Source organism: Miscanthus floridulus, chromosome 6 (genome assembly GCF_019320115.1).
Source record: "Miscanthus floridulus cultivar M001 chromosome 6, ASM1932011v1, whole genome shotgun sequence".
Classification (NCBI taxonomy): Eukaryota; Viridiplantae; Streptophyta; class Magnoliopsida; order Poales; family Poaceae; genus Miscanthus; species Miscanthus floridulus.
Window position 1 is genome coordinate 41,065,009 of NC_089585.1, and position 26,691 is coordinate 41,091,699.

The 26,691-nt window shown below is 42.1% G+C and overlaps 1 protein-coding gene and 1 long non-coding RNA gene across 2 annotated transcripts in view; one reads left to right on the plus strand and one right to left on the minus strand.

Moving 5' to 3' along the window:
• Positions 1–2,514: 2,514 nt before the first annotated feature.
• Positions 2,515–26,691, plus strand: part of LOC136460522 (piriformospora indica-insensitive protein 2-like) — an 82,572-nt gene continuing 58,395 nt past the window's right edge. Inside the window, exon 1 of the mRNA XM_066460182.1 lies at positions 2,515–2,885. Within this exon, the coding sequence (XP_066316279.1) occupies positions 2,515–2,885 (371 nt within the window). The remainder of the gene's footprint in view (positions 2,886–26,691) is intronic.
• On the minus strand, positions 7,883–11,058 carry LOC136458132 (uncharacterized). Its single transcript, XR_010759909.1, has 3 exons — positions 10,911–11,058; positions 9,184–9,289; positions 7,883–8,141 (listed from the first exon to the last, which is right to left on the minus strand). It is a non-coding gene; the product is annotated as an uncharacterized lncRNA (long non-coding RNA).

The following is a 26,691-nucleotide window of genomic DNA, read 5'->3' on the forward strand; positions in this document are numbered from 1 at the left end:
GCGCATGTGCCGTGGCGCCTCAGGTCTTCCTCAGTCGAGCCAAGGGCACCCACGAGCGTGCCCCGTGCTGATGGTGCTCGCGTGCCGCCTGCTTGCCGCCAGATCCCACCCCGACGACCGGAATCGACCGGCCCCGGCTTTCCCCTCCCCTATGTTGCAAATATATGTTTCGGGTGTTTCAGATGTTTCAGAGGTATGTTACAATTGTTATATATGGATATTGCAAAAGGAGACTGGGATATTGCACATGTTGCATATTTTTGCAAGTGTTTTCAGTGGTATGTTGCAAGTGTTTTTTTAAACGTTTCATCTGTTTCAGACGTTGTTGCATCAAGTGTTTTATCTGGATGTTCATATGTTTCACACACATGTTGCAAGTGTTTTATCCGGATGTTGCATATATTTTCACACACATGTTGCAAGTGTTTTATCTAGATATTGCATATGTTTCACATTGCAATAGTATGTTTCATATGTTTCATCTATGTCTGACGTATGTGTGCATCCAAGTGTTTCATGTTGCAAGTATTTTATGAGGGCACGGTGAGTGATGGGTGCATGGCACGGGTGACGGGGGATGGGGTGCGGCAGAGCTGGGGACCGGCTGACAGGGGCGCAGCGAGCTGGTGGGCGGTTCTCGGGTCCCGTCCACGCGGAGAGAGAGAGAGGAGGGGGTTAGGGGAATGAGCAGGGCGCACGAGGGTAGGGTGCGCGTGTGAGGCAGCAGCGGGTTGCGCGGCCGTCCATTCGGACACGAGGAGCGGCGGGCGCAGCGTCGAGGAGCGGGGTGCACGTGCGAGGCGGACAAAAGGCGGGCTGCACGGCGTCCGGACTTTCGGGCACTAGCCACGCCCTAAATATTAATAATGTTTCCTTTATAAACTTAGTGAGACTTAAAAGTTTGACTTGATCCAAACCTACAGTTGCATTCTTTTTGAAACGAATGTTGTTTAACACATCCAAGGCAGGGATCAGGGACGCCTGAATAGGGACGATCATTATATATTATCCAGCGAGCATTGACAAGTGCCAGATAAAAGATTTTATCTTATATAATAACTACTACCGGTGGCTGTGCTAGGAAATGCTATTGTTGCAACAGCCTGCAACGTCCTCCCCTGCCCTTCCTCGTTGCGTTTGTGCACGTACAATGCTAGAGAAAGGAGTTCTTTAGCATATTGTGGGACCAAGCTTCCTCTAGTCTGCATTCTCATCCTAGCTTGTAGAGGACAATTTCAACAATGGTGAGTGAACTGGCCAACACCACCAAGATCAGAGGGAAATAACTACCATTATATCCGTTCACCCATTTCGGAATATATAACACATATGGCTCAAATAAGCACGAAGCAATCAACATAGCAAATCAAGGTACAATAGTGGAAGTTTATCTGCTAGTAAGACGTGGTTTTGACTTGTGTGATCCAATGGTAGAAATTTTTGGCCATTAATTGTCTTCTTTGCGAGACATGGTTCCATGATAATGTGGAAGACATTTTTCAAATAAAAAACACAAATGGTACTATGTTTTATTCATAATGTCACCTTAATTGTTGTTGGTGAGAGAAAATTTTAAAAAGATGGGAAGAAGGATTGGGTGAAGGTGATATAATGCTTTTATGCATAACTGAAAAAGGCGCAGCCTGTTGCTGGAGACAAGCTAATTAAGAGAGCGGTTCACTATTATTGCCACACCTTGTTTGTCATAGCACTCCTTGATTTGCGATCTAAAGAAACTACCTAATAAGTAGTAATAACAGTTTTAAACTGTGTATGCCTCACATCTCCAAGAAAAAAAAAACTGATCAATTCAAGTAACGTAATAGGGTTGGAGTCGTCTCTCTCAAGGAATGAATCCAGATCGACCATGCATGTTTCTCGGCCAGTGAGCGAGCATGCTTGAAACATAGGATACTTTGGGTACCAAGTGGGAGCTACATACCCTGTTAACCAGTTCCTAAATAGCCTCCAAAGTGGCAGCGCCACCTAAACTTTTTGGGGGTATCATTTTCCTAATAGTTTTCTCCTTCAAATAGTTAGTTTTGCAGTTAGCTGCCCGCAACCTTTCTGGTTTCTGTGCTGATGATCATATCTCTCCAACTCCGACGACGACGCATGTGTCTCCAAACCAATGTGGGTGTTAGGTGGAGGAGAAAAGGATGGCCAGCCCTATGCAAGTTGCTGCTGCTGCCTGCTGCACAGCACAGCTCCAGCCGTGAGAGTCGATCGCCATGTTCGTTTGGCTGATAAGTCATGGTTAAAAGTACACAAGCCTGAAATTCGATTCGCCAAATGTTCCGTACTTGGCAAGTACATTTGGATCACAGTGATTGTTATATAAAGCGAGGCCACGACGCTGGAGCTCGCCTCGGGCTTCCTCCCGCCCTCCTCCCCGTCCCGCGCTAACCGGCGATACTCGGTAATAACGACGAGCTGTTGATCGTGGACCTGAGCAGGAACTCTCTAACTGGCTCTCTGCCTTCGTCGCTAGGTGGTCTCACGGGGCTCCTGAAGATGGACCTGAGCAACAACCTGTTGCAGGGCAGCATCCCGCCGGAGCTCGCGGGGCAGAAGAGACTCACACTGCCGGACCTCCGGAACAACAGCCTGACCGGCGGGCTGCCCCAGTTCGTGCAGGGCATGGCATCGCTGCAAGACCTGCTGCTGTCGAACAACCCGCAGCTGGGCGGCGCGCTGCCGCAGTCCGGGTGGGAGACGCTGGCGGCGAACCTGGCCACTCTGGACCTGTCCAACGCCGGCCTCGTGGGAGCCATACCGGCGTCCATGGCGGCGCTGACGGGGCTCCGGTTCCTGGCGCTGGACCACAACCGCCTGACGGGCGCCGTGCCGCCCCAGCTCGCCCAGCTGCCCAGCATCGGCGCGCTGTACCTCAACGGCAACAACCTGACGGGGGCGCTGCAGTTCTCGGCCGGGTTCTACCAGCGGATGGGCCGGCGGTTCGCGTCGTGGGACAACCCCGGGCTGTGCTACAACATCGTGGCCGTGGATGCGGCGCACGCGCCGTCAGGCGTGGTCGTGTGCAAGGACCTGCAGGAGCCCAGCGTGGCGTGGGACGGGGAGGAGGGTGGGAGGAAGCCCGAGGCGAGCTCCAGCGTCGTGGCCTCGTCGGCGTCGTCCTGAGCTCAGTATGGGATGAAAGGAGGACGGAGCAAGCAATCACGGTGTGATCTCCAAATGTGACGGAATGCTAGATCTAGTTAACGGGATATCCTTTCAATGGTATTTTAAGTGATGGGTATCTTTCGATGGTATTTTACGGAAGCGGGGTTCTTTCGGTGCTACAGAACCAATTTTCCCTTAAAAGTATTGCTGATTGATTTGTTGTGAGAGAAAAATACTATTCGTTGACTGAAAAAAGTACGGCTTATATAAGCCAAGCGAACAGGGCGAATGCAGTAGCTTTCCCATCCCTGCATCTGCATCTGCTTATCCCTCTTATCTCTCTCGCATCGTGTGGGAGGAGGACTAATGATAGCAGTCCGTTTGGGGCGTAGCGTGGGTACTTTGTCTATTTTTGTTTAGGTTTCTACTATTTGCAATGTGATGCCTACTGGCATGCACCTTAGTCGCATGTGTTTGGACTGTACTGTATGTGAAGATTAGTCGACCATAGACGGACGGCAGTAGTTTCTTACTTTCTTTGAGCCACTAGACCAGCGGCATGAGTTTTGGAACCGATGAAATGCTGACATCTAGAACAGATGTCTTTGGTTTGTATCTGAAGAGTAGTGAAATCATCGTGGGCAAGTAGAGTGAGTGCTGGCCTGAAAGTGGAATCATGGAAAGCCATGCCAATCAGTTTATCAATTTGCGTAGATTATTGTTATTGCTGCTGCTGTATGTATGATCATTACGCTACCACTAATGATTATTCTTGCCCTCGGAATGATGAATAAAGCTGCTGCTTTGGCGTGTGCGTGTCTGGAGATAGCAACTCTGAGCTTTGTTCTTTGTATATTTTTTTTTTGCTTCTCCTCCTGCCCATCAAGACGAATCCGTCCTACTCTCAATTGTATATTGTGCGTCTCCGTGCCGCTCCTGAAATACAGCGCTCCAACCTTTCGCTTGTAAGCAGTACGTCCACGGCTGGGTGATGGAATGGAATGAAAAATTGATGGCGGAGTTGGAGGCTTGGCAAGCTATTCAGCCTGGTTGGTTTTAGCCAGAGTTTATCAGTCAGCCAATAATGTTTTTCTCTTACAATAAACCAATACCAGCCGGACTTATCAGTCTACAAACCAACCAGCGAAGAGGCCGATTGATTTCAACCGCATGTAGTCCTCCATTTACGCTCTGTTCAGCAGGACTGAAAAATAAGCTAAAATACTGTTCCGACTAATTGTCGTGAAAGAAAAATACTGTGGTGTCTGAAAACACTGTTCAGCGGAACCATGCCCGTGTGAGTGTGTGCCCCAGCCCCAGCCCAGCATTCCAGCCAGCCGAACGCGCAATTAGTTTGTCATGATGAGAGCCGACGCTCAGCATGCTTTTCTACTGTTGCTTTTCTACCGTAAGTAATGTGAATCTATCTTTTCTGTGGGAAGAAGAGATATATGGATTGGTCGTATATGATTCACAGACGTCGTCGTTAGCCACTCCATGACACAGCCTAATAGCCTATGTACAGTTTATAATATCTCTGGCTGTCTCGTTCACCTGATCTGATCCAATAATCCGTTATCCGTGACGCTGGCAAGCGACAAGAAGCAGGACGATTAGCAGTAATTAGGCCTCGTTCATTTCGCTGAAAAAATAAATTGAAACACTGTTTCAATTAATTTGTTGCGAGAGAAAAACACTATTTCGATTAAAAAATCAAGCTAAAAAATATGGATTATAAGCGAAACGAACACAGCCTTAACCCGTATGCGGCCTGCTCGCTGGTTGATTTCTCCAACGAGCGAACGGGCTGATGGACGGGGCCAATCGTCGTTGCACGTCACACGCTGTACTGAACAAGTATCAGTACTACAGTTCAGTACCACCCGGCTTCGCCGAGTCAACTGGAATTAACTATTCTCGTACGAAGCCTGTTCGATTAGTAGTACTCGTCCTGATGAACGTCCGTGTCCATTGTCATCTGATGGGAATGGGATATGGGGAGACGAGAGAATCCGGGGCTCCCTATTGTTGTTGACCTGCTGAGCTCGTTTGCATGGACCCATGGAGACGGCGACTGGACATGGGCGTTTGGAGCGCACCGTTGCGCTGCCAGTGCCAGCCGTGGAGTTGATACGGCGTAGCCGTGGCCCGCGTGGGGTGGTTGGCAGTCGTCCAGTCGACGAGCACCTTTTATTTGGGTCTCCTCTTTTTGGGCTGGATCGAGTCGCGATCTGTGTCGTCGTCCTGCTTGTCAAAAAGGAGTTAGGGGCCGGAGCATACATACTGGCAACATGAATGCCCAACTCCAACGCTACTCTGATGATGTTGTCAAAAAAAAAAAAAAACGCTACTCTGATGAAACTACGCATCATCAGCGTTTATATTGCGTGTTATTCCCGGTCTCCCCTCAATCGACCCCCACCATTTTGCAGTGTCACGGGTCATCTCTATACTCCTCAGACAGTGTCAGACCTTATTGCGTGACGTGACGGCGCTAGCCGTATTTTCAGATGCCCCGCGCCCCGGTCCCTCCATTATTGATGTGTCGAGATGAAAACTGTCGAGAACGGTCGCAAACGGTATTACAATATAAAAAACGAAAGCGGTTCGGTTTAGGATATTTCTATATTTTAGTAATTAAAGAGTACAAAAAATGGTTGCGAAACCAATTGAAAATGACAAATTTTTATATTTGGCAAAATTCAGAAAACGATATCATAATATAGAAAACGAAAGCGGTCGATTCGGAATATTTTCCGTACCGTTTTCATCCCTAGTCACCGGTCGAAGAGAAGACAACATCTCTAACAAAACTCCGTGCGTACAGCGTGCTGCAGTTCTCCTCTGCTCCCAATGAAGATGAAGAAACGGTGTCAAATCAGTAGCTATCGAGTAATCCGGGGAAGTGATCAGCTTCGACTTGGATATGGCTACTGCTCGTCCACTGATGCTCGATCGATCGCCTGAGAGCGAGTCATCAGTGGATATATAGATGGAGCTTGACACAGCAACTACTCCATCTTGCATTTGGTTGGTGCCATGAGCGGCGCCGGCTCAGTGGCTCATGGAAAATCTTGGCGCCGTGTCCACACACCACACGGTGCCAACGCCATGGATGGCGTCGCGCGGCGGCTAGATTGCGAGATATATTGCGAGGGGTTCCTTCTCGTTAGCACCTTCAACAGTCAGGAGAACACAAACATGTACGTCCAAGGACGGTAAATTGCGTGCGTCCCAGCACCACTGCACGTAGGCACTTAGTAAAGAAGTAGTACTGACGTTCTGAGTTATATAGCTTTTGCTATATACTTAGATATACATTATGTTTATATATATATATATATATATATATATATATATATATATATATATATATATATATATAGAGCTACTATCCTGTAGCTGGCTACAGAATAACTTATTCTGTAGCCACTTTGAGTTATGATAATTACTATGTTAATTTACGAGATTATAGTAACTCCTTACTAAGTGGTTTAATATAACGTTATGGTAAATATCCCCATGTGTTATAGTAACCCAACTATCGTAAATATGTATTGACATTATGGTAAATTAGTATATAAAATTATAGTAAATGGAGGTGGCTACAGAATAACTTATTTTGTAGCCGGCTACTAAATAGCATCTCCCTATATATATATATATATATATATATATATTAAAACTATGTATATAGAAAATCTAATTTTTTTATAATTTAATATAGAGAGGGTATGTTTCTTTAACCAGCAGTCTTTACTCTTTACCACAATAATATATAAATGCTACATTTGGTTATCAGCCACAAATTATCATCATATACCATTAAAAATATACCACACCTACTTAAGGTTACTTAAAAAATGGTCACACCTCAGCCAACCTAAGAGAATATTATCACTCTTGCTACATTCTTTTGTCATTGTTGTGTTGGGTTTGATTTAATGGAAGAAAATCTTGCCACACTCAAAATTAGTAACACTTGCCTAATTTTATGAGTGCCAGTGCCAAATGGTGGCAAACCGAGGCTAGCAAGTAGCAACCAAACACGCTCAAAACAACAAATCAAGTCATAATTTATGTATCGATACTCGTTACATTTCTTGACCGTGCTACGATGGGTGCACCCTCTCTCGTCAAAGCTATAAATCTTACTAGTATTAGTATTGACTATATAAACTTTTTTATATAAATCATCTATATTAATTCTAATGACATAAAAAATACTATAGTTTTTCACAAAATCGCCTCTGCCAATATACAAAATAAAATACGGTAAGAAAACCATATAAATTACCCATCTTTGCCATTAGAATATATAGTCCATAGTAACCGCCCATCTAAATTATCCACTAACTAGTCCATCAACATGTGGTTACTAGAAACACAACTAATCAAAGTTACTTATGTCTTCGCTTTTCTTCGATATACATTTAGTTGAAACCCAAGCTTAGGTATATACATTTAGTTGAAACCCAAGCTTAGGTTCTCGTGACTCTTATTGCAGCCCATATATCATGACATCATGAATCTATATTTTGACTTTAAAATTTTGATCTTATTAGTTATATGTGACAGAATCGCTCAATTTATACAAGATTAAGTATGATTGTCCTCGTTAAACACGTTGACACGGGCATACCATCACTTTATATAAACCCGGTAGTCCATTGAGTACCACGAAGGGCCTCAATAAATCAACTTCACAACCAAGATCGTACATGATTAAGGGAAACAACATGCATCATAATACATAAAGTTCACAGCGGAAGTTTAAGATACAAACTGAGTTCACAATACTTATTACAATACCGAGTTCAAATATGATACAAGAAAGCAACATAGTTTTGAAACTATATTATTGTCATAAGTCTAAATACATTGCCAGTTTATCAAACACCTCCAACAAAAGCAAAGTAAAGTAGTATAGAATACGGCCATGCCCGTTGGCCTTTATCCATCGGTGTCCATCGCGGGACTAAAGCAAGTGATACAATAACGTTCATACAAAGTGTCATCTGCAATAGAGGGAATAAAACCCTAAGTACTCAATTGTATTCAGCAAGACTTACCCGATAGAGAACAAAATAAAGACTCCAAGAATATGTAAGCTATATTTGGTGGTGTAATTCTTACTTTCAATTTTAGCTGCAAGATTTAGTTTTTGAGCTATTTAGGACTACATTAGCACTATCTTACACCATATAATTGAATTAAAGAGAATAATAACCAATTATAAGAATAGTGCCCATTTATAGAGAATAGTAACCAATCATAATTTAATTGTCAACATCGTATGCCAAATATTTACTACGACTGCCGGACAGTGACCAAGTTTCTCACTAACCGGGAGGGACGGCGATTCGAATCGATTACACCAGCTGGGTAAAGCCTGTATCACACACCCCCACGAGCTAGCAACACTCGCGTGAGTCATCGTTCACTCCATTTGGTGGTGAGTTTGGACCATTTTGCAAAACTCATGATCCTGCATCCTCACATGAATTGCCCAAAACCCGTAGCCCGTAGTAAACATGGTCTTGGACCAGTCCCCTTCCTTCAATACTCTCCTCCTAGCAATGCTAGCGGTCCAATAACTCACTTCAACCGAGCTATTCGGTTTCACAGTCGGAACGAGTTATCCGGCCGTTATGTGAAGGTACATTCAATCTCAACCAAGGTTCAACAGCGAAGCGGTCCTTAAATGACACAGACGGGGTCAAAACACAGGCCATGCCTGAATCAATAACAACAACAACTAGAGATCCCGCCCGGTCTCCATTTATTAATCACATGATTCATAGGTTCTCCATAGACAGGTATCCACCTATATCTCGCAGGTGACAGGAAATCACCTGACTTATACCGTTCTAAGCATAACTAAGCATAGTGTGGTCGATATCTAGTTAAAAAGGGTGATAGATTTTTCTGGACAAGGTATGAGATGCATCAACAGTTTCAAATCAACACCTAGCAACTTAATGCATAGCTAAAATTTAACATTACTCAAGTGTAATTTAAAACAGAGATAGACAGGAAAGTGAAATGTCCGGGGCTTGCCTCGGCGAAAAGTGGTTCAGAGACTTATCCTTCGCCTTCGGGCGGCAACTCCTGAGGGTTCTCCTCCTCGATGATCACGTACTCTACTGGAACTTCCTCCTCCGATCTATATGTATGTAGGTGGTGCATAAATAAAGCGAATGCATAAAAGAATGCAAGATATGATGTCATGATATGGAAACAAAGATGCATTTATGCAGCCTTAGTAACGCATGAATGCTAATGTAACGTAAACAACCTAAGATAACAAGGTGTTGCTCAATTTAAATCTTTTTACTAAGTAGGTGCATATCTCCTCTCAAGACAAGATTTTAATTCATCTAAAGCTTACTAATGTTGGATATGTTTGCAAAATCAACAAAAGTTCCTAAAGCAACCTGGCATGATCAAACAATTTTCCACCGAAAAATTTAGAATCTAGGCAAACAACACATAGTATGCATATACAAGTTGTTATTGCATTCTATTTTTATTATTAGCATGCTCATCATTGTATGTGTGTGTGTGTGTGTGTGTGTATATATATATATATATATATATATATATATATATATATATATATAATATACGATGTACAAAAATGAAAAAGACCAGCTGCTGTACAAATCTGATACTCCAAGAAATACAGTAGCACATACAAGTTGTAATTAGTATACTACATAAATTTCATCACATTTGGATATGTATATTTTAGGATACAAAGAATACAAGTTAAACTTGCAATTTCCTATGAAAAACAATACTGCACATGGAAGTTGGCCAAACAGTAGGTTTTATATTTTTCTTAGCTGGAGCATAGCAAAACAAAGTCATCAAACTTGGGTTCATAATTTTTGGATAGATATAGCTCTAGATATCATTTATAGAAGCTAAATATGTATTAACTTAGGTAAATAAAAACAGTATATAAAAAGTTGTAAAACAACAAATCTTATGACTTTAACATGTAGAGCACAGCAAGAAAAAGCTAACAAAATTTGGTTCACTATTTTTGGAATTTCCTAGCTCAAGTTATGAATTTTCAAAGTTTGATTCAAAATCTAAAAAAGAAAAACAGAAAACAAACAAAATACACCCTAACCACAGCTAAGTACACGCGGTCCATGCACCCAGAGGCGCTGACCGCAGGGGCCCAGGGTCAACCGGTCCCACTGGTCAGAGAGTGAGAAGCAGGGGATCGGCTTTGACCGGCCGGAGCTCGCCGGCGGCGAACTTTCCGGCGACGAGACCACCACGAACGGACTCCTCTCGCCGAGACGCATCTATCAGGATAGGTTAGCGAACGAATTTTTAACTTCCACGCACGCGGTGGCAGAAAGAGCGGCAACGGCGGCGCTGTACGTAGGCTGCAGCGACGGGCTCAGGCGGCGGCGTCGGATTCGCCGACTCCGGCGAAGGATGCTGCCGGTGCGGCACAGGGGTGGCTTTAGGGGCTCGGTACGGAGGGATAGGGTTTGGCCTAAGGCCGGTGGCACTGCGGCAAGGCGCGTGCCTGCGTGCATGGCGGCCGGTGGCCAGAGCACGGCGACGGCGCTTGCCGTTCCGGCAAAGGCGAGGCCCGCATCGACCAACGGTTTGCGGTGCAAGCTATTACGACCTAAGGAAAAGCTAAAACAAAAAGGAAAGGCAGAAGAGGGAGACGGGAGAGCGCTGGCCATGGCGAGCGCGAGCTCGGCGGCCATGGCGCCCATGGCGGTGGCTTGGCCCAACCGCCCAAGGGCCCTCACCTAAAAACGAAGCACTGCGCAGATAGGTGGGAATGGAATTGCAGATCATGGTGGAGCTATGGGCGCAAGGAATCGAATGGAGAACGAGTGGTGGCTGTGAAAATGATCGGCGTGCAGAGACGGCGGGCGGCACAGCAAGTGGAGGAAAAGAAGGAGTTGGCCGGCGCTGGGCATTGAATGGGCGCGGGCGACGTTTCTCCAGGCTCGCCAGCGCAGCTCGGCACTGTTCACGGTGGCTGCGTGTCCCAGCGGCGAAGCGCCGAGAAGGATGCCGCCGACGGCGGTGTAGCAGCAGAGCAGGCTGCTGCCGGTGCTCTACTGTTCACCGACTGACGGCACTTCTTCCTCTTTCCCCTTCTATTGATCCATTTATCCATAGCTAAAAGTTCATTAGCAAACGTTGTAGAGCTAAGCGATATCTCCAACATTGCTTTAAGGGTCAAAGGCTAAAACTAAATGGTTAGTGAAATTCAGAATTTTGAAAAACTATACTTGAGAACTGAAAAACTGAATCCATTCTCAGTGTTACAAACAGAGTTAGTTTGATACTTTGAGCAATTAATTGGGGATCAATTAATATTCCACTAGCATAATCGAAGGCACATTTTTAAAGTTCAAACTTTATACTATAAAATGGTATTATTGTTGTACAAGTTTTATTTATGAAATTTGATTAAATATATTCTCAAACATTGAACTTGCTAACTGTTATTTCTAGACTTAGAAAAATTTCTGAAACCTAAAACAGCACTAGATTCAAACTTAGGGCCACTGTTAGGACATGTTGGAAGTTGAATTAGTTCTGGATTCTTAAACAAAGTTTGTAGATCACAATCCATATTGCCATTTTTATTTAAGGTCAAGCCTCAGAACATGCTCCAAACTTAAAATTTTATTTTAGTCAAAACAGCATCATGAAAAAGGTTTTAAACACGATTTAACACTTAGAAGCATATTTTGACTAAATGATAAACACAAACCCTAACTCATTTGTGATCCTATGTTGATCTAAGTTACTTAGGTGATCAAACATCAAGTACTTGAGTTATGAACATGAACAAATAAAATCACTCATTAAAAGCAAAGCATCACATAGAACCATTGTAGACTAAATCAAAAGCATTATCATATGCTTATGATCATGAATGAATAAATGATGCTTATGCTTATGGAATGCAGGTGCTAATCCAAGATTAACACCTAGGGTGTTACATTATAACAATTTATTTTATAAGAATGTTAAGTTGAAATTCTTGTTCTTGTTATAGTTTTTGTTTTAAACCCTCATTCTGTATTGCTATGATGTCATAAACATTCATTTAAGCATGCACCATGTCACTCAAGGTCGGAGATGTAACTTAAAGTGAGAAGTAAGAGGGGGTCAATGATGCTAACCTCAAGAGAATATTAATATCTAACCCTAACAATCATTGTTTACTTCAAATATATATATTAAAAAAAAACTCCATTGGACGAACTAATGATTTTTCTTCAACGAAGAATTAATTTTTCTAGTAGTTTTATAATTGTGTCAAAATGTATGAAAGTGCACATAGGCCCTAAGTGGGTTTTGGTGGATTGAATAACAACACAATTATGGACTAACAAAATTGATGAGATCATGTGATGCATTTAGTCTTAGGTTGTTTATTGTGTTGGCATGCATATTATGAAAATGATAAAAGAGGCATGGCTTGATGAATATCAATTGGTCTCACATATGAAGCTTGTTTATATTACTGATGACATTCAAATTGGGTTTTCATTATTGACCTAGAAGCAACCATAATTGATAAAGGTAAAATGAGACTTGAGTGATTCTATATGGGTTGGTTCAAATTGAGGGCTTGCAAGGTCAATTCAAGAATTTCAAATGAGATTTTCACGTTGATCAAAAGTAATGGCGAATCAAAGGGAACATCAATTTATCTTAAGGTTGATAAACATGAAGATATTCAAACAAAAGTCATGATATTGAAGAAATATTTTTCAATTGATTGCTTAATGTTGACTCAAGACAAGGTGTCACTTGAGGATGGCTCAACAGGGTGAAGGTAGCAAGGAGAGAGCCTTGAGGTACTAAACAAAAACAAAGGGGCAATGGCTTGGTGGCACCATGGCTATGGTGAAGAAGAGAGTACTTGCATTTAGTCGATGAACTAATTGAGCTATGATCGGCCATGCTATGTGGAGAATCAAATCGTTGTTGAATCATATGAAGAAGTGACTTTTGGATGAAAAATGTAGTCTTGATCATATGTTTGAAATATCCTAAGTCATTAGCTTAAGAATTCTCACAACAATGATAGTGTTGAGGGTTCTCAATATTGAAGATTAATTGACAGCACAATTTCAAGAAACAGAGGTTCAAATGTGATTTAATTGTATATATCTGATCTCGAGTATAGGTAGACAGATGCAACACTGGTTACTATAGAAGGTCTAAATGTGCTCAATTCAACCCTAGTGAGAAACTTGAATGTTTGACTCTACTTTTAGAAAAGAGTGGGCAAAGGCTGGTAAAGAAAGGCTAATTTCCTAGGGGTTTCAAAATAGTAACAGCTAAAACGTGAAAATCATCTAGGCCAATTTTCACTAACAGTAGCCCAACAACTAGTTTTTGTATGAGAGCTACTTATACCCCTTCTATGCTTCAAAACTTTAGAATAGCCTTGAGAGATCCCCTAATCCTCCCTTTGTGAGATTTTAGTGAAAAGGGAGATATCCTTGGGATTGGAGAGTGAGATTTAATTGTGTGAGCTTGTGTGGGCACTTCTAGGCTGACCCTAAGCCTTGATCACTTTGTATCATTACAACATTTGTTACTCTTGGAGCTTTGCCCATAGATGGCTAAGCATCGCTGGTGAGCACCCAACATGTGAAGTGCCACATGATATTTGTGTGTGCTGCGATCCTGCCCCCGAGAAGGAAAAAATCATCTAGTGGTCGAGTGGTTGAGAGCAACCTGGATGGAGCTTGACCGCAGTTGGTCACTCAGCTTTCTTAACGGAGATGTATGGTCCAAGTGGGGACGTAAACTTTAGGAAACAAATCTCTATACCTCTCTTTCATTTCTCACATTTCCATTTATACCATATATTTGTGCTGTCACTGGTGTCTACTTGGTTGTTCGTGTAAGAAAACTTGTCAAGGAACACCTAAAGCATATGTACACAAAGTTACTCGGTAATGAAGCCAAATCACCGTTGGAGACATGTTCCTTTCAAAGAGGATCGATCAGTGTAAGTCCCTATAATCTTGATTTTTATAGGCTACCTTACGTCGGGGCCAAGGGCTTGAAAATCCAATATCCCTTCCTCGCTTCGCCCCTCATCCTCAAAGCTTAGCCACTTCATGTCTATACGTGGAACTACCAAGTCTGAAGGGCAAATAGACGAGAGACTGTGCATCAAAATTATGAAAAGTTTCTCCGAGGAGGACTCAGGAGTAGTCAATCCACTTGGCTCTCGCACATCAGGTACTGAACTGCTGATGGGTCGATAGGGATCTGGTGTTCTGCAGTAGTGTTACGTTTTTCCACAGCAAAGTCTTAAACTTGGGCTTGACACCACTATTTTGGTATGGTTGTGTGGTCTTCAGAATTCTGGCGAGTCTTTGAGTTTAAAATTGCTCACCAACCATGCATGCACATTAGTAGCGTTTTCATTCATGCATGCATGCATGCACATCCGATCAGACTGTTGGTGGTTGGCACATGGCAGCACTGTACGCGTCCCATTCACTGCTGAATCTACTTCCCTGCTGGACGGAATGGATGTGTTCCTAATAACCTGACTAATAAAGCAGTAAAGCTCTGCATGCATGTCCTCCTTTGAACATGCATACATACTGCTGTAGTGGGACTAACAACAACATGACGGCTACTTACCAAGTACCAGAATTTCCCCTGCTGCCCTGCATCGATTGAATCATCATTATTGCAAGCATGTGTGATCACATCCTACTGTACCTCTCTGATGACATGCAGCTACAGATGGCACCTGACAAATAGTTGTCTCAAACAACGTACTCCCTTATTAGCTAGTGAAAATAGAAGACAGCCGGCTCACGTACTTGCGTTGCTTCAATTCAGGGTAACTCAAAACCCCCACTTTGGTCAGAGTTCTCATCATCTGTCGTTGGTCTCTCACACATACATGGCTTGTTCGGCTTTTTTTTTTCAGCCGGAACAGTGTTTTTCTCTCACAACAATTCAGTCGGAACAGTGTTTTTCAGCCAGTTTCAGCCAAGTTTCAGAAAGCAAAACAATCAAAGTGGTGTGTGCAGACTAGTTCGCGTGAGCGTCGTGCGTGTCATTTTCGTGCATGGATTAGTTTGTCGTCTCGGACTCGCTTTTCTTCGTTTCCCGCATGTATCAAGCCGTCCTTGCGGGAGTGTGGACCTGAATGTGCTAGACTTACAAGGTGTTCGGTGCTGTAAACGCATGTATCAAGCCATGCCAGGTCTCTAGCCCAGGCTAAAGGGGTGGTCGGATCCGGTGACTAAAGTGTCCCGGTCACATCGGACGTTCAAATGTTAGTTAGGACTAAACATAAATTAATTATAAAACTAATTGTATAAATGGAGACTAATTTGCGAGACGAATCTATTAACCTATTTAATCTATCATTAGCACATGTTTATTGTAGCACCACACACTACAAGAAATCCTTCTTTCTATGACAAAAATCCTCAGTGACTGGACAAATTTTTATCATATAATATATCATAATATGACGCAAAAGATTGTAGCGTCATAAAATCTGGACAGCCAGAACTATTTATGACGACACTGTTTTTTTGTCACATAATGGTACCAAGTGTCGTCACAAAATGTAAGTCGCCAGGAGCCAGTTGATAGTGACGTTTTTATGACGATACGTGTTGTTTTTATGTGACGGCTCTGGAGCGTCACTGTTTGTTATTTCAAATAGAAGGTGGACCCTTGACCCATCTCTGTTGACCAGTTTCATTCCCATTTCCCCAACTGAAGACGGCGGCGGGCGGCCTCTGGGCGGAGCTAGCTCCCCATCTCCCCAACTGACGGCGCGGCGGCCTCTGGGCGGAGCGCGGCGAGCGGCAGGGCGGCGTCTAGGGCGGAGCCAGCTCCCCATCTCCCCAACTAACGGCGCGGCAGCATATAACATATCCATGATATTTTGGCAGCATATAGCCCATATGTAACTTCCAATAGGTTACATGTGCATATAATATAATTCATAAATCAAGTTTAACATTGAAACAGAATCATTGCATACAAGGTCTTACAATTTCATAATTTAGATACAACAGAATCACTAATAGAAGTTCATGGTTCACAAATAGCTCTAGAAATGCAAAGATTAGTCATCATCACTGTCTTCTTCTGATATACTCACTTCGTCTTGACTATGGTACTCAAGGAATGTTTCATCTTCATCTTCGCCGTCTGTTTCATCACCTTGAGGTGTTTGTTGATGTCAACGGATGCTCTCGACAAGGTCTGCACTAATAGGGCTGCCTGGTTGATTATCCATATGCAACAAATCCATATCAGGATAAATGTCTCCCACTATACAATCTCCCGACAAAGTATTGTCCTCTTGGTATGCCTCCTAACATCTCATCTGTACTTGTTCATGGATTGGTTGTTTTCCATCGGACTCTTCAACATCAAATATGTCGGTGGTTAAATTCTTGTACCACTCGCCAACATGGACCTAACTTTGTATCTTCTAAGAAAAATACTTGTGAAGCTTCTGTGGCTAGAATGAAAGGATCATTCTTATACCATCGGCCTTCGATGTTAATGCTCTTGAAGTAACCATCATCTTTCATCTGGTATGTCCTTCCCTCAAGATTGTACCATTGACATCGTAATAAGATAACAGATCTATCTTCTTTGCTATTTTTAGTGTAATTCAACTCAATAATGTCTATGATTGTCCTATAAAAGTCAATAGAATCATCATTGTGAGTACCCGTAGTCTTGATTGTGGAGTTTTGTGTTTTCCTGTGTGCCTCATGAGCCATAGTGTGGTACCATACCCCATTGATTATACAGGCTGTGTATGATCGCACATGCCTATTCGGTCGATATGTGAGTGAGTACAGGTCTTCATCAACATTTGTTGTGCCTTTGTATTTCAATCTAGTAATCTGTAGGAAAACATAGAGAATTGGTGAGTTTGAAAATTTATTGTATCATAAATGATTCAGCCAGGATGTAAAAGTTGCACGCACATGTTTCTCGAACCATGCAGTGAATTGTGTTGACATCATTTTTTCAATATTGTTGACATATTGTTGTTCCAATTCTACCCTATACATGCTGCAAAGGAAGAAGTTAAATAGTTTATTGTGACACTAATATTGAATAAAGGTGGCAGAAATGAAATGACAGCAATTACTCACTCTTTGTATTCATCAATCTCTTCGCAATTATTTAGAACAAACCAACCCATGGAGTCATAGTCATTATCTTGGTAATGAAGTTTTGAAGCACCCAACAGGTTAATACCATGACCAAAAATAGAGAAATCATTGGGTGAGATGTTCTGTGCTCCATCTAAGTTTTTTAGGCCTAGTGAACTTAGTAATAATTTCACTGAAATATGTTGAGCATTGGGTCATACACTCATAGGCAATGTATGCCTCTACAACAGATCCTTTAGGTCTTGCTTTAGTGTGGATGAAACACTTAAAGGTGCCCAATCTTCTCTCAATGGGATACATCCATCCATACTGAACATATCCCCTAAGGAATGCCTCATCAGGTAAGTGTACTACTAGGTGAACTATAACATCAAAGAATACAGGGGGATAAATTTTCTCTAGTTTGCAAAGGATAATTACAATATCTTTCTTCATCTGGTGTAGTGCGTCAACCTATAGAGTTTTCAAGCAAAGTTGTCTAAAAAACCTACCCAATTCAGCAATTACTTCATATACATCTTTGCGCACCAAACCACGAAGGCCAGCTGGTAAAATATGCTGCAGCAGTATATGACAATCATGTGTTTTCAGCCCATGCATTATCCTCTCTCCATATTGACACATCTTGATATATTAGAGGCATAGCCATCTAGAAATTTAACATTGCTAACAATCTGCAAGAACTTCTTCTTTGCTTCTAGCGTTAGAACATAACAAGCTTTGGGCTTTGTGGATGAATTACCAGCTTCTTCCAACAAATGAAGCTCTTTTCTTATACCTCTGCTTCCAAATCTAGTCTAGCAGCGACTATGTCCTTTGTCTTCTTCGGAGTATTAAGTAGAGTTGACAAAATATTTTCACATATGTTTTTCTCTATGTGCATAACATCTAGGTTGTACTGTAGCTTCAATTTTGTCCAGTATGGCAAATCATACAAGCTAACCTTGAGATGCCATACTGGTTCTCCATTACAGCTTCGTTTTCTTGTTTTATGCTTATCAGGATTCTTGCCTAGAACATAGGAAACTTCATCCAACCTTGTCATAACCTCACCTGCACTAAATTTCCTTGGCTACTCTCTATTTTCATGGTGGCCATTGAAAGATCTATTTTTCCTCTAAGGATGGTCGTTTGGGAGGAAACATCTATGGCCTATGAACCCAATTTTGTTTCTTAGACATTCGGAGCATGGATTCTCATCACAGTGCACACATGCGAAGTAACCCCTAGTTGTTCTGCCTAATATGGCGCCTAATGCAGGGTAGTCATTGATTCCCCATAGAATCGTTGCACGTAGACTAAAATCTTTGCCTTCATATGCATCATAAGTAGAGACACCCTCTCAAAGGGTAAGCATGTCTGCTATCAAAGGCTACATGAACACATGGAAATCTTTGCCTAATGATTTTTTGCCTGGAATAATTAACGCAAGCATATAATTGGATTGGTCCATACATGTCCATGGTGTAAAATTATATGGAACCACTATCACTAGCCAGATGCTACATAAATTGGTCATCTGACCAAATGGGTTAAATCCATCAGTAGTAATGGCTAACCTCAAACTGCAGGGTTCATCTGCAAAAGACTTGAAAGTATCATCAAATTCTTTCTAAGCTTCTCCATCAGCAGGATGTCTCATTTCATTTTCAACTAGTACCCTCTTATCCTTGTGCTATCTTGCACACTATGCCCACTACTTTGAGATAAAAAGCCTTTGAAGGCGTGGAATTATTGGAAAGTAACGCAAGGACATTGTGAGGAACTTTCTTTCTACCCTCATTCACTTTCCATCTTGATTCACCACAAACTAGGCAATGATCATCATTTTCATGGTCCTTCTAGAATAAGGCACAATCATATTTGCACACATGAATAACAACATAACCAAAACCAACTTTCCAAAGTAGAGCTTTAGTTTCGTTATAGGACTTAGGGAGGCCTAGGAACATTCTTCAACGATGTTGAAAGCAACTCAAGGAATGCATTGAACCTAGAATTTGTCATCCGATTGTACACTTTTATATGCAGTAGTTTAATAATGAAAGTCAACCTAGGCTCCTTGGTGCAACCTGGATAAAGTTCACGCTTTGCCTCTTCCATGATTTCTCGATATAAGTTACCACCGAAGCCATGGCTTGCTGCAGTGTACAAATCTTGAAGCAACCCCTGAACTCCCCGTGCACTATCTTCTATGACATCTTCAGTTTGTCCTTCATCATCAAGTGGAGCCTAGTCATTTCCATCTCATGATATATCTTCAGTACCAACAGCGAGTGTGCCATCATCTTGTTCAACATCATTATCTCCCTCTCCATGGTGAATCCACCTTGTATAGCACCTAGAAATACCATTGATGTGGATATCCTCCTCTACCTCATCTTGACTTTTTTCTATTTGGTTCTGCCATCGATGGCATGAGCACTTGATTTCCTCATCTACACTAAATCTACTTCTGACATGTTCCATGAATTGTTCAACACCAGATATATAGGGATCACTAAATGGTGCACTGTTATAAATCCAGCATCTATCCATCTCGACCTAGATAAATTTAGGTGCCAAAATGTTACAAATCGAGCTTCTATTCTTCAATTCAACTAAAGGCACTGCAATAACAAATCTAAAGGGGAAGAACTATGGTTGACTCAGCTCACCTTGTATAATGGCTGGCAAGGCAGTGACTGCCAGCTGGGGTGGCCGATGAGGCTGCTGGTGGGGGGGGGGGGGAGAGACAGTAGGTGGGGTGGCCGGTGAGGCAGCAGCTAGGGTGGCCGGTGAGGCTACAGTAGGGGTTGTTGGCGAGGGTGCAGCTAGGGTCACCGGTGAGGTAGCAGCTGGGGTCATCAATGATGGGCTAGCAGGTGGGGTGGACGATGAGGCTATAGGTGGCTTTGTCGGTGAGGCTGTTGGTAGTGGGGGCAGCAAGGCTGCAGGTGGGGTCACCGGCGAGATGGTAGGTTGGTGGACAGCGATAAGAGTGGCTGAGATGTGGTCGACCAGAGCTCACGTGGCCGACCTCTACCCTATGCAGCTCTGCTTCTTAGCCACAGCATGCTAAGTACCCCTCGGTAATGACATGTGGGCCCTGCATGCTAATTAGCCTTGACTGCCATGTGGGTCCAATGTTTGAATGACATGTGGGCCCTGCATGCTAATTAGCCTCTCTTGTAATGAATTCATTGTGCAAACATCATTTCTCTTTTTAATCTATGGCAAAAAGTTGTAACTAGTATTTCTCCCACATACCAACTCCAAATGTGATGTTTTTTCCTAAATTTTTCTAAAATCATAATTTATCAATTTATTGCATTGATTTTGGTCATATTTTCATGTGACAAATTTTGAACAATTCAAAATTTGAATTTAAAAAAAATAACAACTTTAAACTAGATTTTGAAACTCCAAATGATTTAAGCTAAAAAAGTCATGAAAATAAAAGTTGTCGAACTCATCAAGATCTACAACTTTTATTTTGGTCATTTGTTCATCCTACAAAGTTACAGTAACCTTACTCATAAATTTTATGTATCTCTCTTATAGTTTATGAGATATGTAAAATTTGTGAACTATGTTACTATCACTTTGTCGGAATGAACAAATGACCAAAATAAAAGTTGTAGATATTGATGAGTTATGCAACTTTTATGTTCATGACTTTTTCATTTGAAATTACTTAGTACCCCAAAATTTTGTTCAAAGTTCTAATATTTTGAAATTCAAAATTCAAGCTGTCAAAACAAAGTCATATGAAAAAATGACCAAAATCAAAGTGGTAGATCTTGATGCGTTATAGAACTTTGTTTCTAACATTTTTTCCATTTGAAATCATTTATTACCCCAAAAATCTATTTGAATTCCTAATACTACTAATACAGTCACTAACATAGCGGACCCACCGCGCCAGACCAAAAATTGTCCGCTACACCTCGCATCTCTCTCGCGCTGATTTGCTCATCGGCACATGGGACCCACCATGCCTCCCGCTCAAGAAGGGCAAAATTCCCCTCGTGGCCGCAGCGTGCCTTATCCTCTTGGCCGGTCAGACAAAGGGGAAAAATCTCCACTCCCCGTAGACCTTGGCCTCCTCTTCCCTCCCGTCAACCTAGCGCCGACACTCACCTATCACACCGCCACACCTCCGTCGGTGCCCAGATCTGCCCATCCTGCTGCCACACCTTAGCCGATGCCCCGGAGCCACCCATCCCGCCGCCACACCAACATCGGTGCCTAGAGCAGCCCATCCCACCGCCAGACCTCCACCGGTGCCTGAAGCCACCCATCCCACTGCCACACCTCTGCTGGTGCCTAGAGTCACCCATCCTACCACCACACCAACATTGGTGCCCGGAGCCGCCCATCCTGCTGCCACACCTTCGCCGGTGCCTGGAGCCACCCATCCCGCCACCACACCAACGCCGGAGGCCAATGTCGATGCCTGGATCCACCCATCTCGCCGCCACACCAACGTCGGAGGCCAGAGCGGCCCATCCCTCCATCGGCATCCCTGACTCCCTCCACTGGTTGATCTTTGTGGCTCCACGCAGAGCACCGCCGCCTCCTCCAGCCATCGTCTTCCTAGCCCTGGCCTCATCATGCCGCCGCCGCCACTTTTGTGTGCTCCTCGTAGTAGGTGATTTGCTTCCTTCACTTGTTTGCTATGGCGACTGGTTGTTACAGTGAGCCGAGATTTTCATTTGTGGCTAAACATTAGGTTAATTACTTTGAATGCATAGATTAGAACATGATGAATTTTGCTGAGATTATAGTTCTTTTCTTTCTAGTTTCTGATTTTGCATTGTAGCTATGGCAATTAGCAATTTGTAAATAGTATGTTCCATATGAATCTGTTGAAACAAAATGAATGCATTGAAGTGTTCTGTTGTCTCACTTATGAGGAGCTGGTACTTCTTGATCAAGAGTGTAGTGAGTATAAATATTATATTGTTTAGTATTTTCTTTTCAGGTGTGGTGTATACAGATATTGCCTTTGTGAATAATACTTATGTATTGCCTCTTCTTCTTGTTGTAGAAGAGTACTGATGTTAGCTTTGTCTCTAGCATGTTGGTTTGCTTCTAGCATTTAGTAGAATAAGTTGCATTATCAAGTTCATCATTTGAAAGTGCTTTTTGACTGACTATTAGACTTCTCCTTTATTTCATTTACAATTTCTCTATTAATCTGTTAGTTCTTTCTTCAACTTCTTTACAGAAACTAAATCTAGTTTCTGCTCTTTTTGTGTTTCATCATAATAAGTATTAGAAGAAATACCAAAAACAAAGTATAAGCAGGAGAGGGGCGAGAATGTTAAGAAGGTTCATGATGTTTTTAAGTCTTTGGGTATTCTAGTGTTAGCATAGACTATTAGGGATGTTATTTCAAAAGGGAAAGAGGGCAAAGGGAAGAGACTAGTGTCTGACAAACCTAGAATCTGACATTGAATATGATCCATCCTCTGACATTGATAACCAATCTGATAGTGATGATGATTATGATGATGATCTCAATACTAAGGTCAATACTGAGGTGAGATGGATTACTAGGCCAATTTACAAGTTTGCATATCCATCTATTTGAAACATATACTTCATTGTAGTTATTTAATCTATTGCCAGTCTTCTTAATTTATAAGATGCATGTTTCTCTTGCCACATAAGATCGATGGTTCCCGAAACTCGCCCTCAATAGAAGAAGCAAAAGGCGGCTACCAACCAGCAGCCACTACGCATGCCAACCATATTCACTAGGGCCAGTGCAGCCATGTCTTCGCCTGGTGCAAACACTAGGACCACTAGAGGTCGTCTGCCACCTAGGCCAAGACATAACTTGCCTACTAGGAACAATTTGAAAGCCAACCCTAATACAAATGCCATTTCTAGTAGCAGCCATTTGCAAGGCCATCTCACTACAAGCACCAGCCAAACCACATAAACTATAAACATAGTGCCTAGTTCTCCTAGATTCACCAGGACCAGTGTAGCCATGTCTTCGCCTAGTCCAAACACAGTGCCTAGTCCTCCTAGATTCACCAGGAGCAGTGCAGCCATGTTTTATCCTGGTGTAAATAGAGTGCCTAGTCCTACCAGACCCACTGCTAACCTGTCTCAGCAACCCACTCCCACAAACAGTGTTTACCAAACAGTTCCTGCGGACAACTCGCCAGGTGGACTAAAGCTCTAGGCAAAGCAACTACATCAATGAGTCGGCTAAGCAATTTGATGCTACTAATTCAGAGGGTCATACAACTGAAGGAGAACTAGTCCATGACTCAGTTCCAGGTAAATAATACGTGTTTCCAAGCATTAGTTTCTCCATTCAATATCTACAATTGCTACTGCTATAATAAAGCATTTCTATTATTATTTGCTAATTCAGCGCCCCAAAAGAATGTCCGCAAGAAAACCATGGGTCATGGCTTAGAGAAGATGATAAATAGAGGAAAGAAGCTAGCTATCGAGGTGGCTAAAGGGAAGAAAAGACCTGATGTACCACTTCAAGCCACGAAGCTAGCATCTAAATATGGTGTTGCTCTTAGAGGCAACCTGCCTATCTACACATATTAGAAAGATTATGATAATGAGTAGGGGTAGGCAGAAGTATCAAAAGTGCTTAGGAAAGTGGCGTTGAGACAACTATTTCATTCTTCCAAATATTTTCATGCATTACAATACTCCCATGTGAAAATTATGTCTAATAATTCATTTGTGTGGATTCAGTCAAGGTTGGATGTGGATGTTAGGAATGAGGGACCAAGCAAAGCTGCATGCACTAATATCATTAAAAGGGGAGTAAGGCAGCAGAGGTATCACCTTAAAAGGAAGTACTTCGATGACTCACTGACAATAGAACAACTATTGGCCAAAGAACCTCCACCTAAAATGGAGAAAGAGGAATGGATCCAGCTAGTTGAGTACTGGTGTGACCCAAAGAATCAGGTCCATGCCTGCATTATCTGCTTTTGTTAATATGCAATGCAAATTGTGCATGTGAATGAAACCTCTGTATTGCATTTGTGGTGCAGGAGAAATGTGCTAAGAATAAAGTAAACCGAGGCCAAGTGTAGCTTCACCAAAGGATTGGATCTAGGTCCTATATTTCCCATCGATACAGCCTGATACAGATACTATTGCTTTGTGTGTATTCCTATTATAAGGAACTATGTGCCATTAATTAGTTCTTGCACTGAAATGTGAAATGTTATGGAGACAAACCTGATTGCCTGAATGTTTGGTTGGATCGAATTTGTCTAGGTTGCATTGATGCAAGTTTCTGTATTGTTTTTCTTGACCTGTCCAGGTTGCATTGATGCATAATTTTTTATGTCAATGGCCAACTAGAAATCAAATACATGTGAATGTTGATTGTTAAAGCATAGTAGTAATTAGTTGACTATGCCAGTGATTGCATTTGTTGTTGGCATAGAAAATCTAGAGGCCGATACTTGTATGATCTGTAGTGCATACATATTTTGGTATCTTGCTGTTGACATGTAAAAATAATTTATGGCTAATCTTATATCCCATGTTTGTCCAGCCCTCTCTTTACCTTCACGGATATCATTGTAATCCAAAATTTTTGCATGCTGCAGAAGCCTAAGTACAACAACATGGATCCAAATCCTATTGATTTCTTTGGGGAATGTATGAATAGTCTACAAAATGGTCGTACTCCTCTTGCAAATGAGATATATGTAAGTTACATAATTAATGGATACATGTATTGTACTCAAGTAAATGCCTGGTTGAACACTATTGTATGGCCTTGTTAAGTGGATTCATTCTATGTAGGAACATATGGTTGTAGAGAAGGCAAGAGAACCAGGAGAAGGAGAAGCACAAAAGTCTCCCTCCAAGATTGTTGCTGACAATCTGAGCCAGATCAGCCGTTCATCCACCTTCCTTCCAAACATTGGCGTCGCTCTAGTGTCGAAGACTGTATGGTCTACATCGACAGCCGTAGAAGCACACCTACAAGCTTAGATTGAGGCAACACTCCAAGCAGAAAGAGAGAAAGCTGCTAGGAAGGAGGAACAGTTGGAAGCACAACTTCTTGCTCAGTAGGCCTCACTTGAAGCCAACCAAGTAGCACTTGAAGAAAACCAAAATTTGCTATGCCAGACCCAAGAAGAAGTGAAGGGGATGCATACCAAGTTTGAAAAGACTAATGCACTACTGCGAGCTATGCTGAAACTTTAGAAAAATTGAGGTAGGTCTGAATGCAGTTTCTGTTGATGATGCCTTTGCCTAAGCTTTTGCTACCTTGCTAGAACACCAAACTTTCTCTGTTGTAACATTGTGCACTATGTTGTCAGAACCTATGTGCAATATGTTTGTATATTTGAACCTATGTGGTGGAACCATTTGAACCTGTGTGGTGGAACCTAGAACTATGTGATGTTTGAACCTACAAGCACTATCTTATGCTCTGGAATGTATGTCTATGATGGCTTGGCTGAATTATGTATGATTTATGAGCTGTGATGAGAATATTGTGGATGATTGCTTGGCTGATATGTGTATGCTTTTATGAGTTGTGATGAAAGATCTATGTGACATTCGTCATTGAATTAGCACATATGGCTGCCATGTTCATCATCGAATGAAAGGAAAATTTATGATGTCCTACAGTTGTCTGAAGATATCTCTAACTACTATACATAACAAGACACAATAAAAAACCATAAAATCTGCACACTTATATATGATGTTACCGTGTCGTCACAATAACTAGTCTAAATCAGGGCTCCTAACGTATAATTTGTGACGGTTCATGTATTAGGTGCCGAGTTGACCAACGAATATGGGACAGTTACAGTCATCATTAAATGACAATAATATATGACAACACAACAAAACCATCACAAAAGGTCATCACATTTTGTGATGGTTTTCCATATTATCGTCACAAAGTACTTTTTGTGACGATCGTTATATGACGACAGGCATGACGCTGCTTTTTCGTCAGTAAGATTCTTTTTACTGACAAATCCTGTATTTACCACGACTGTTTTTAGTTTGTCATACAAACCCAGATTTTTTGTAGTGACATTGTCAAATCAAGGACTAATTAAGTTTAATAGATTCAGTCTTGCAAATTAGTCTCCATCTGTGCAATTAATTTTGTAATTAATCTATGTTTAATACTTCAAATTAGTATAAACATTCCGATGTGATAGGGACTAAAATTTAGTCTGGGGAACCAAACAACGCCTAAACAACAACCGGTTACGTGTAATCACTTGGCAATTTGAGGTGTAACAACAACAGTCCTTTTGCACTACAGTCACTCTACAGGATCCGCTGTTTTGTATAGAGAACAAACAGGCTGTTCAGAGAAGCTGGTCCTATTTCTGATTTCTACCTCAGC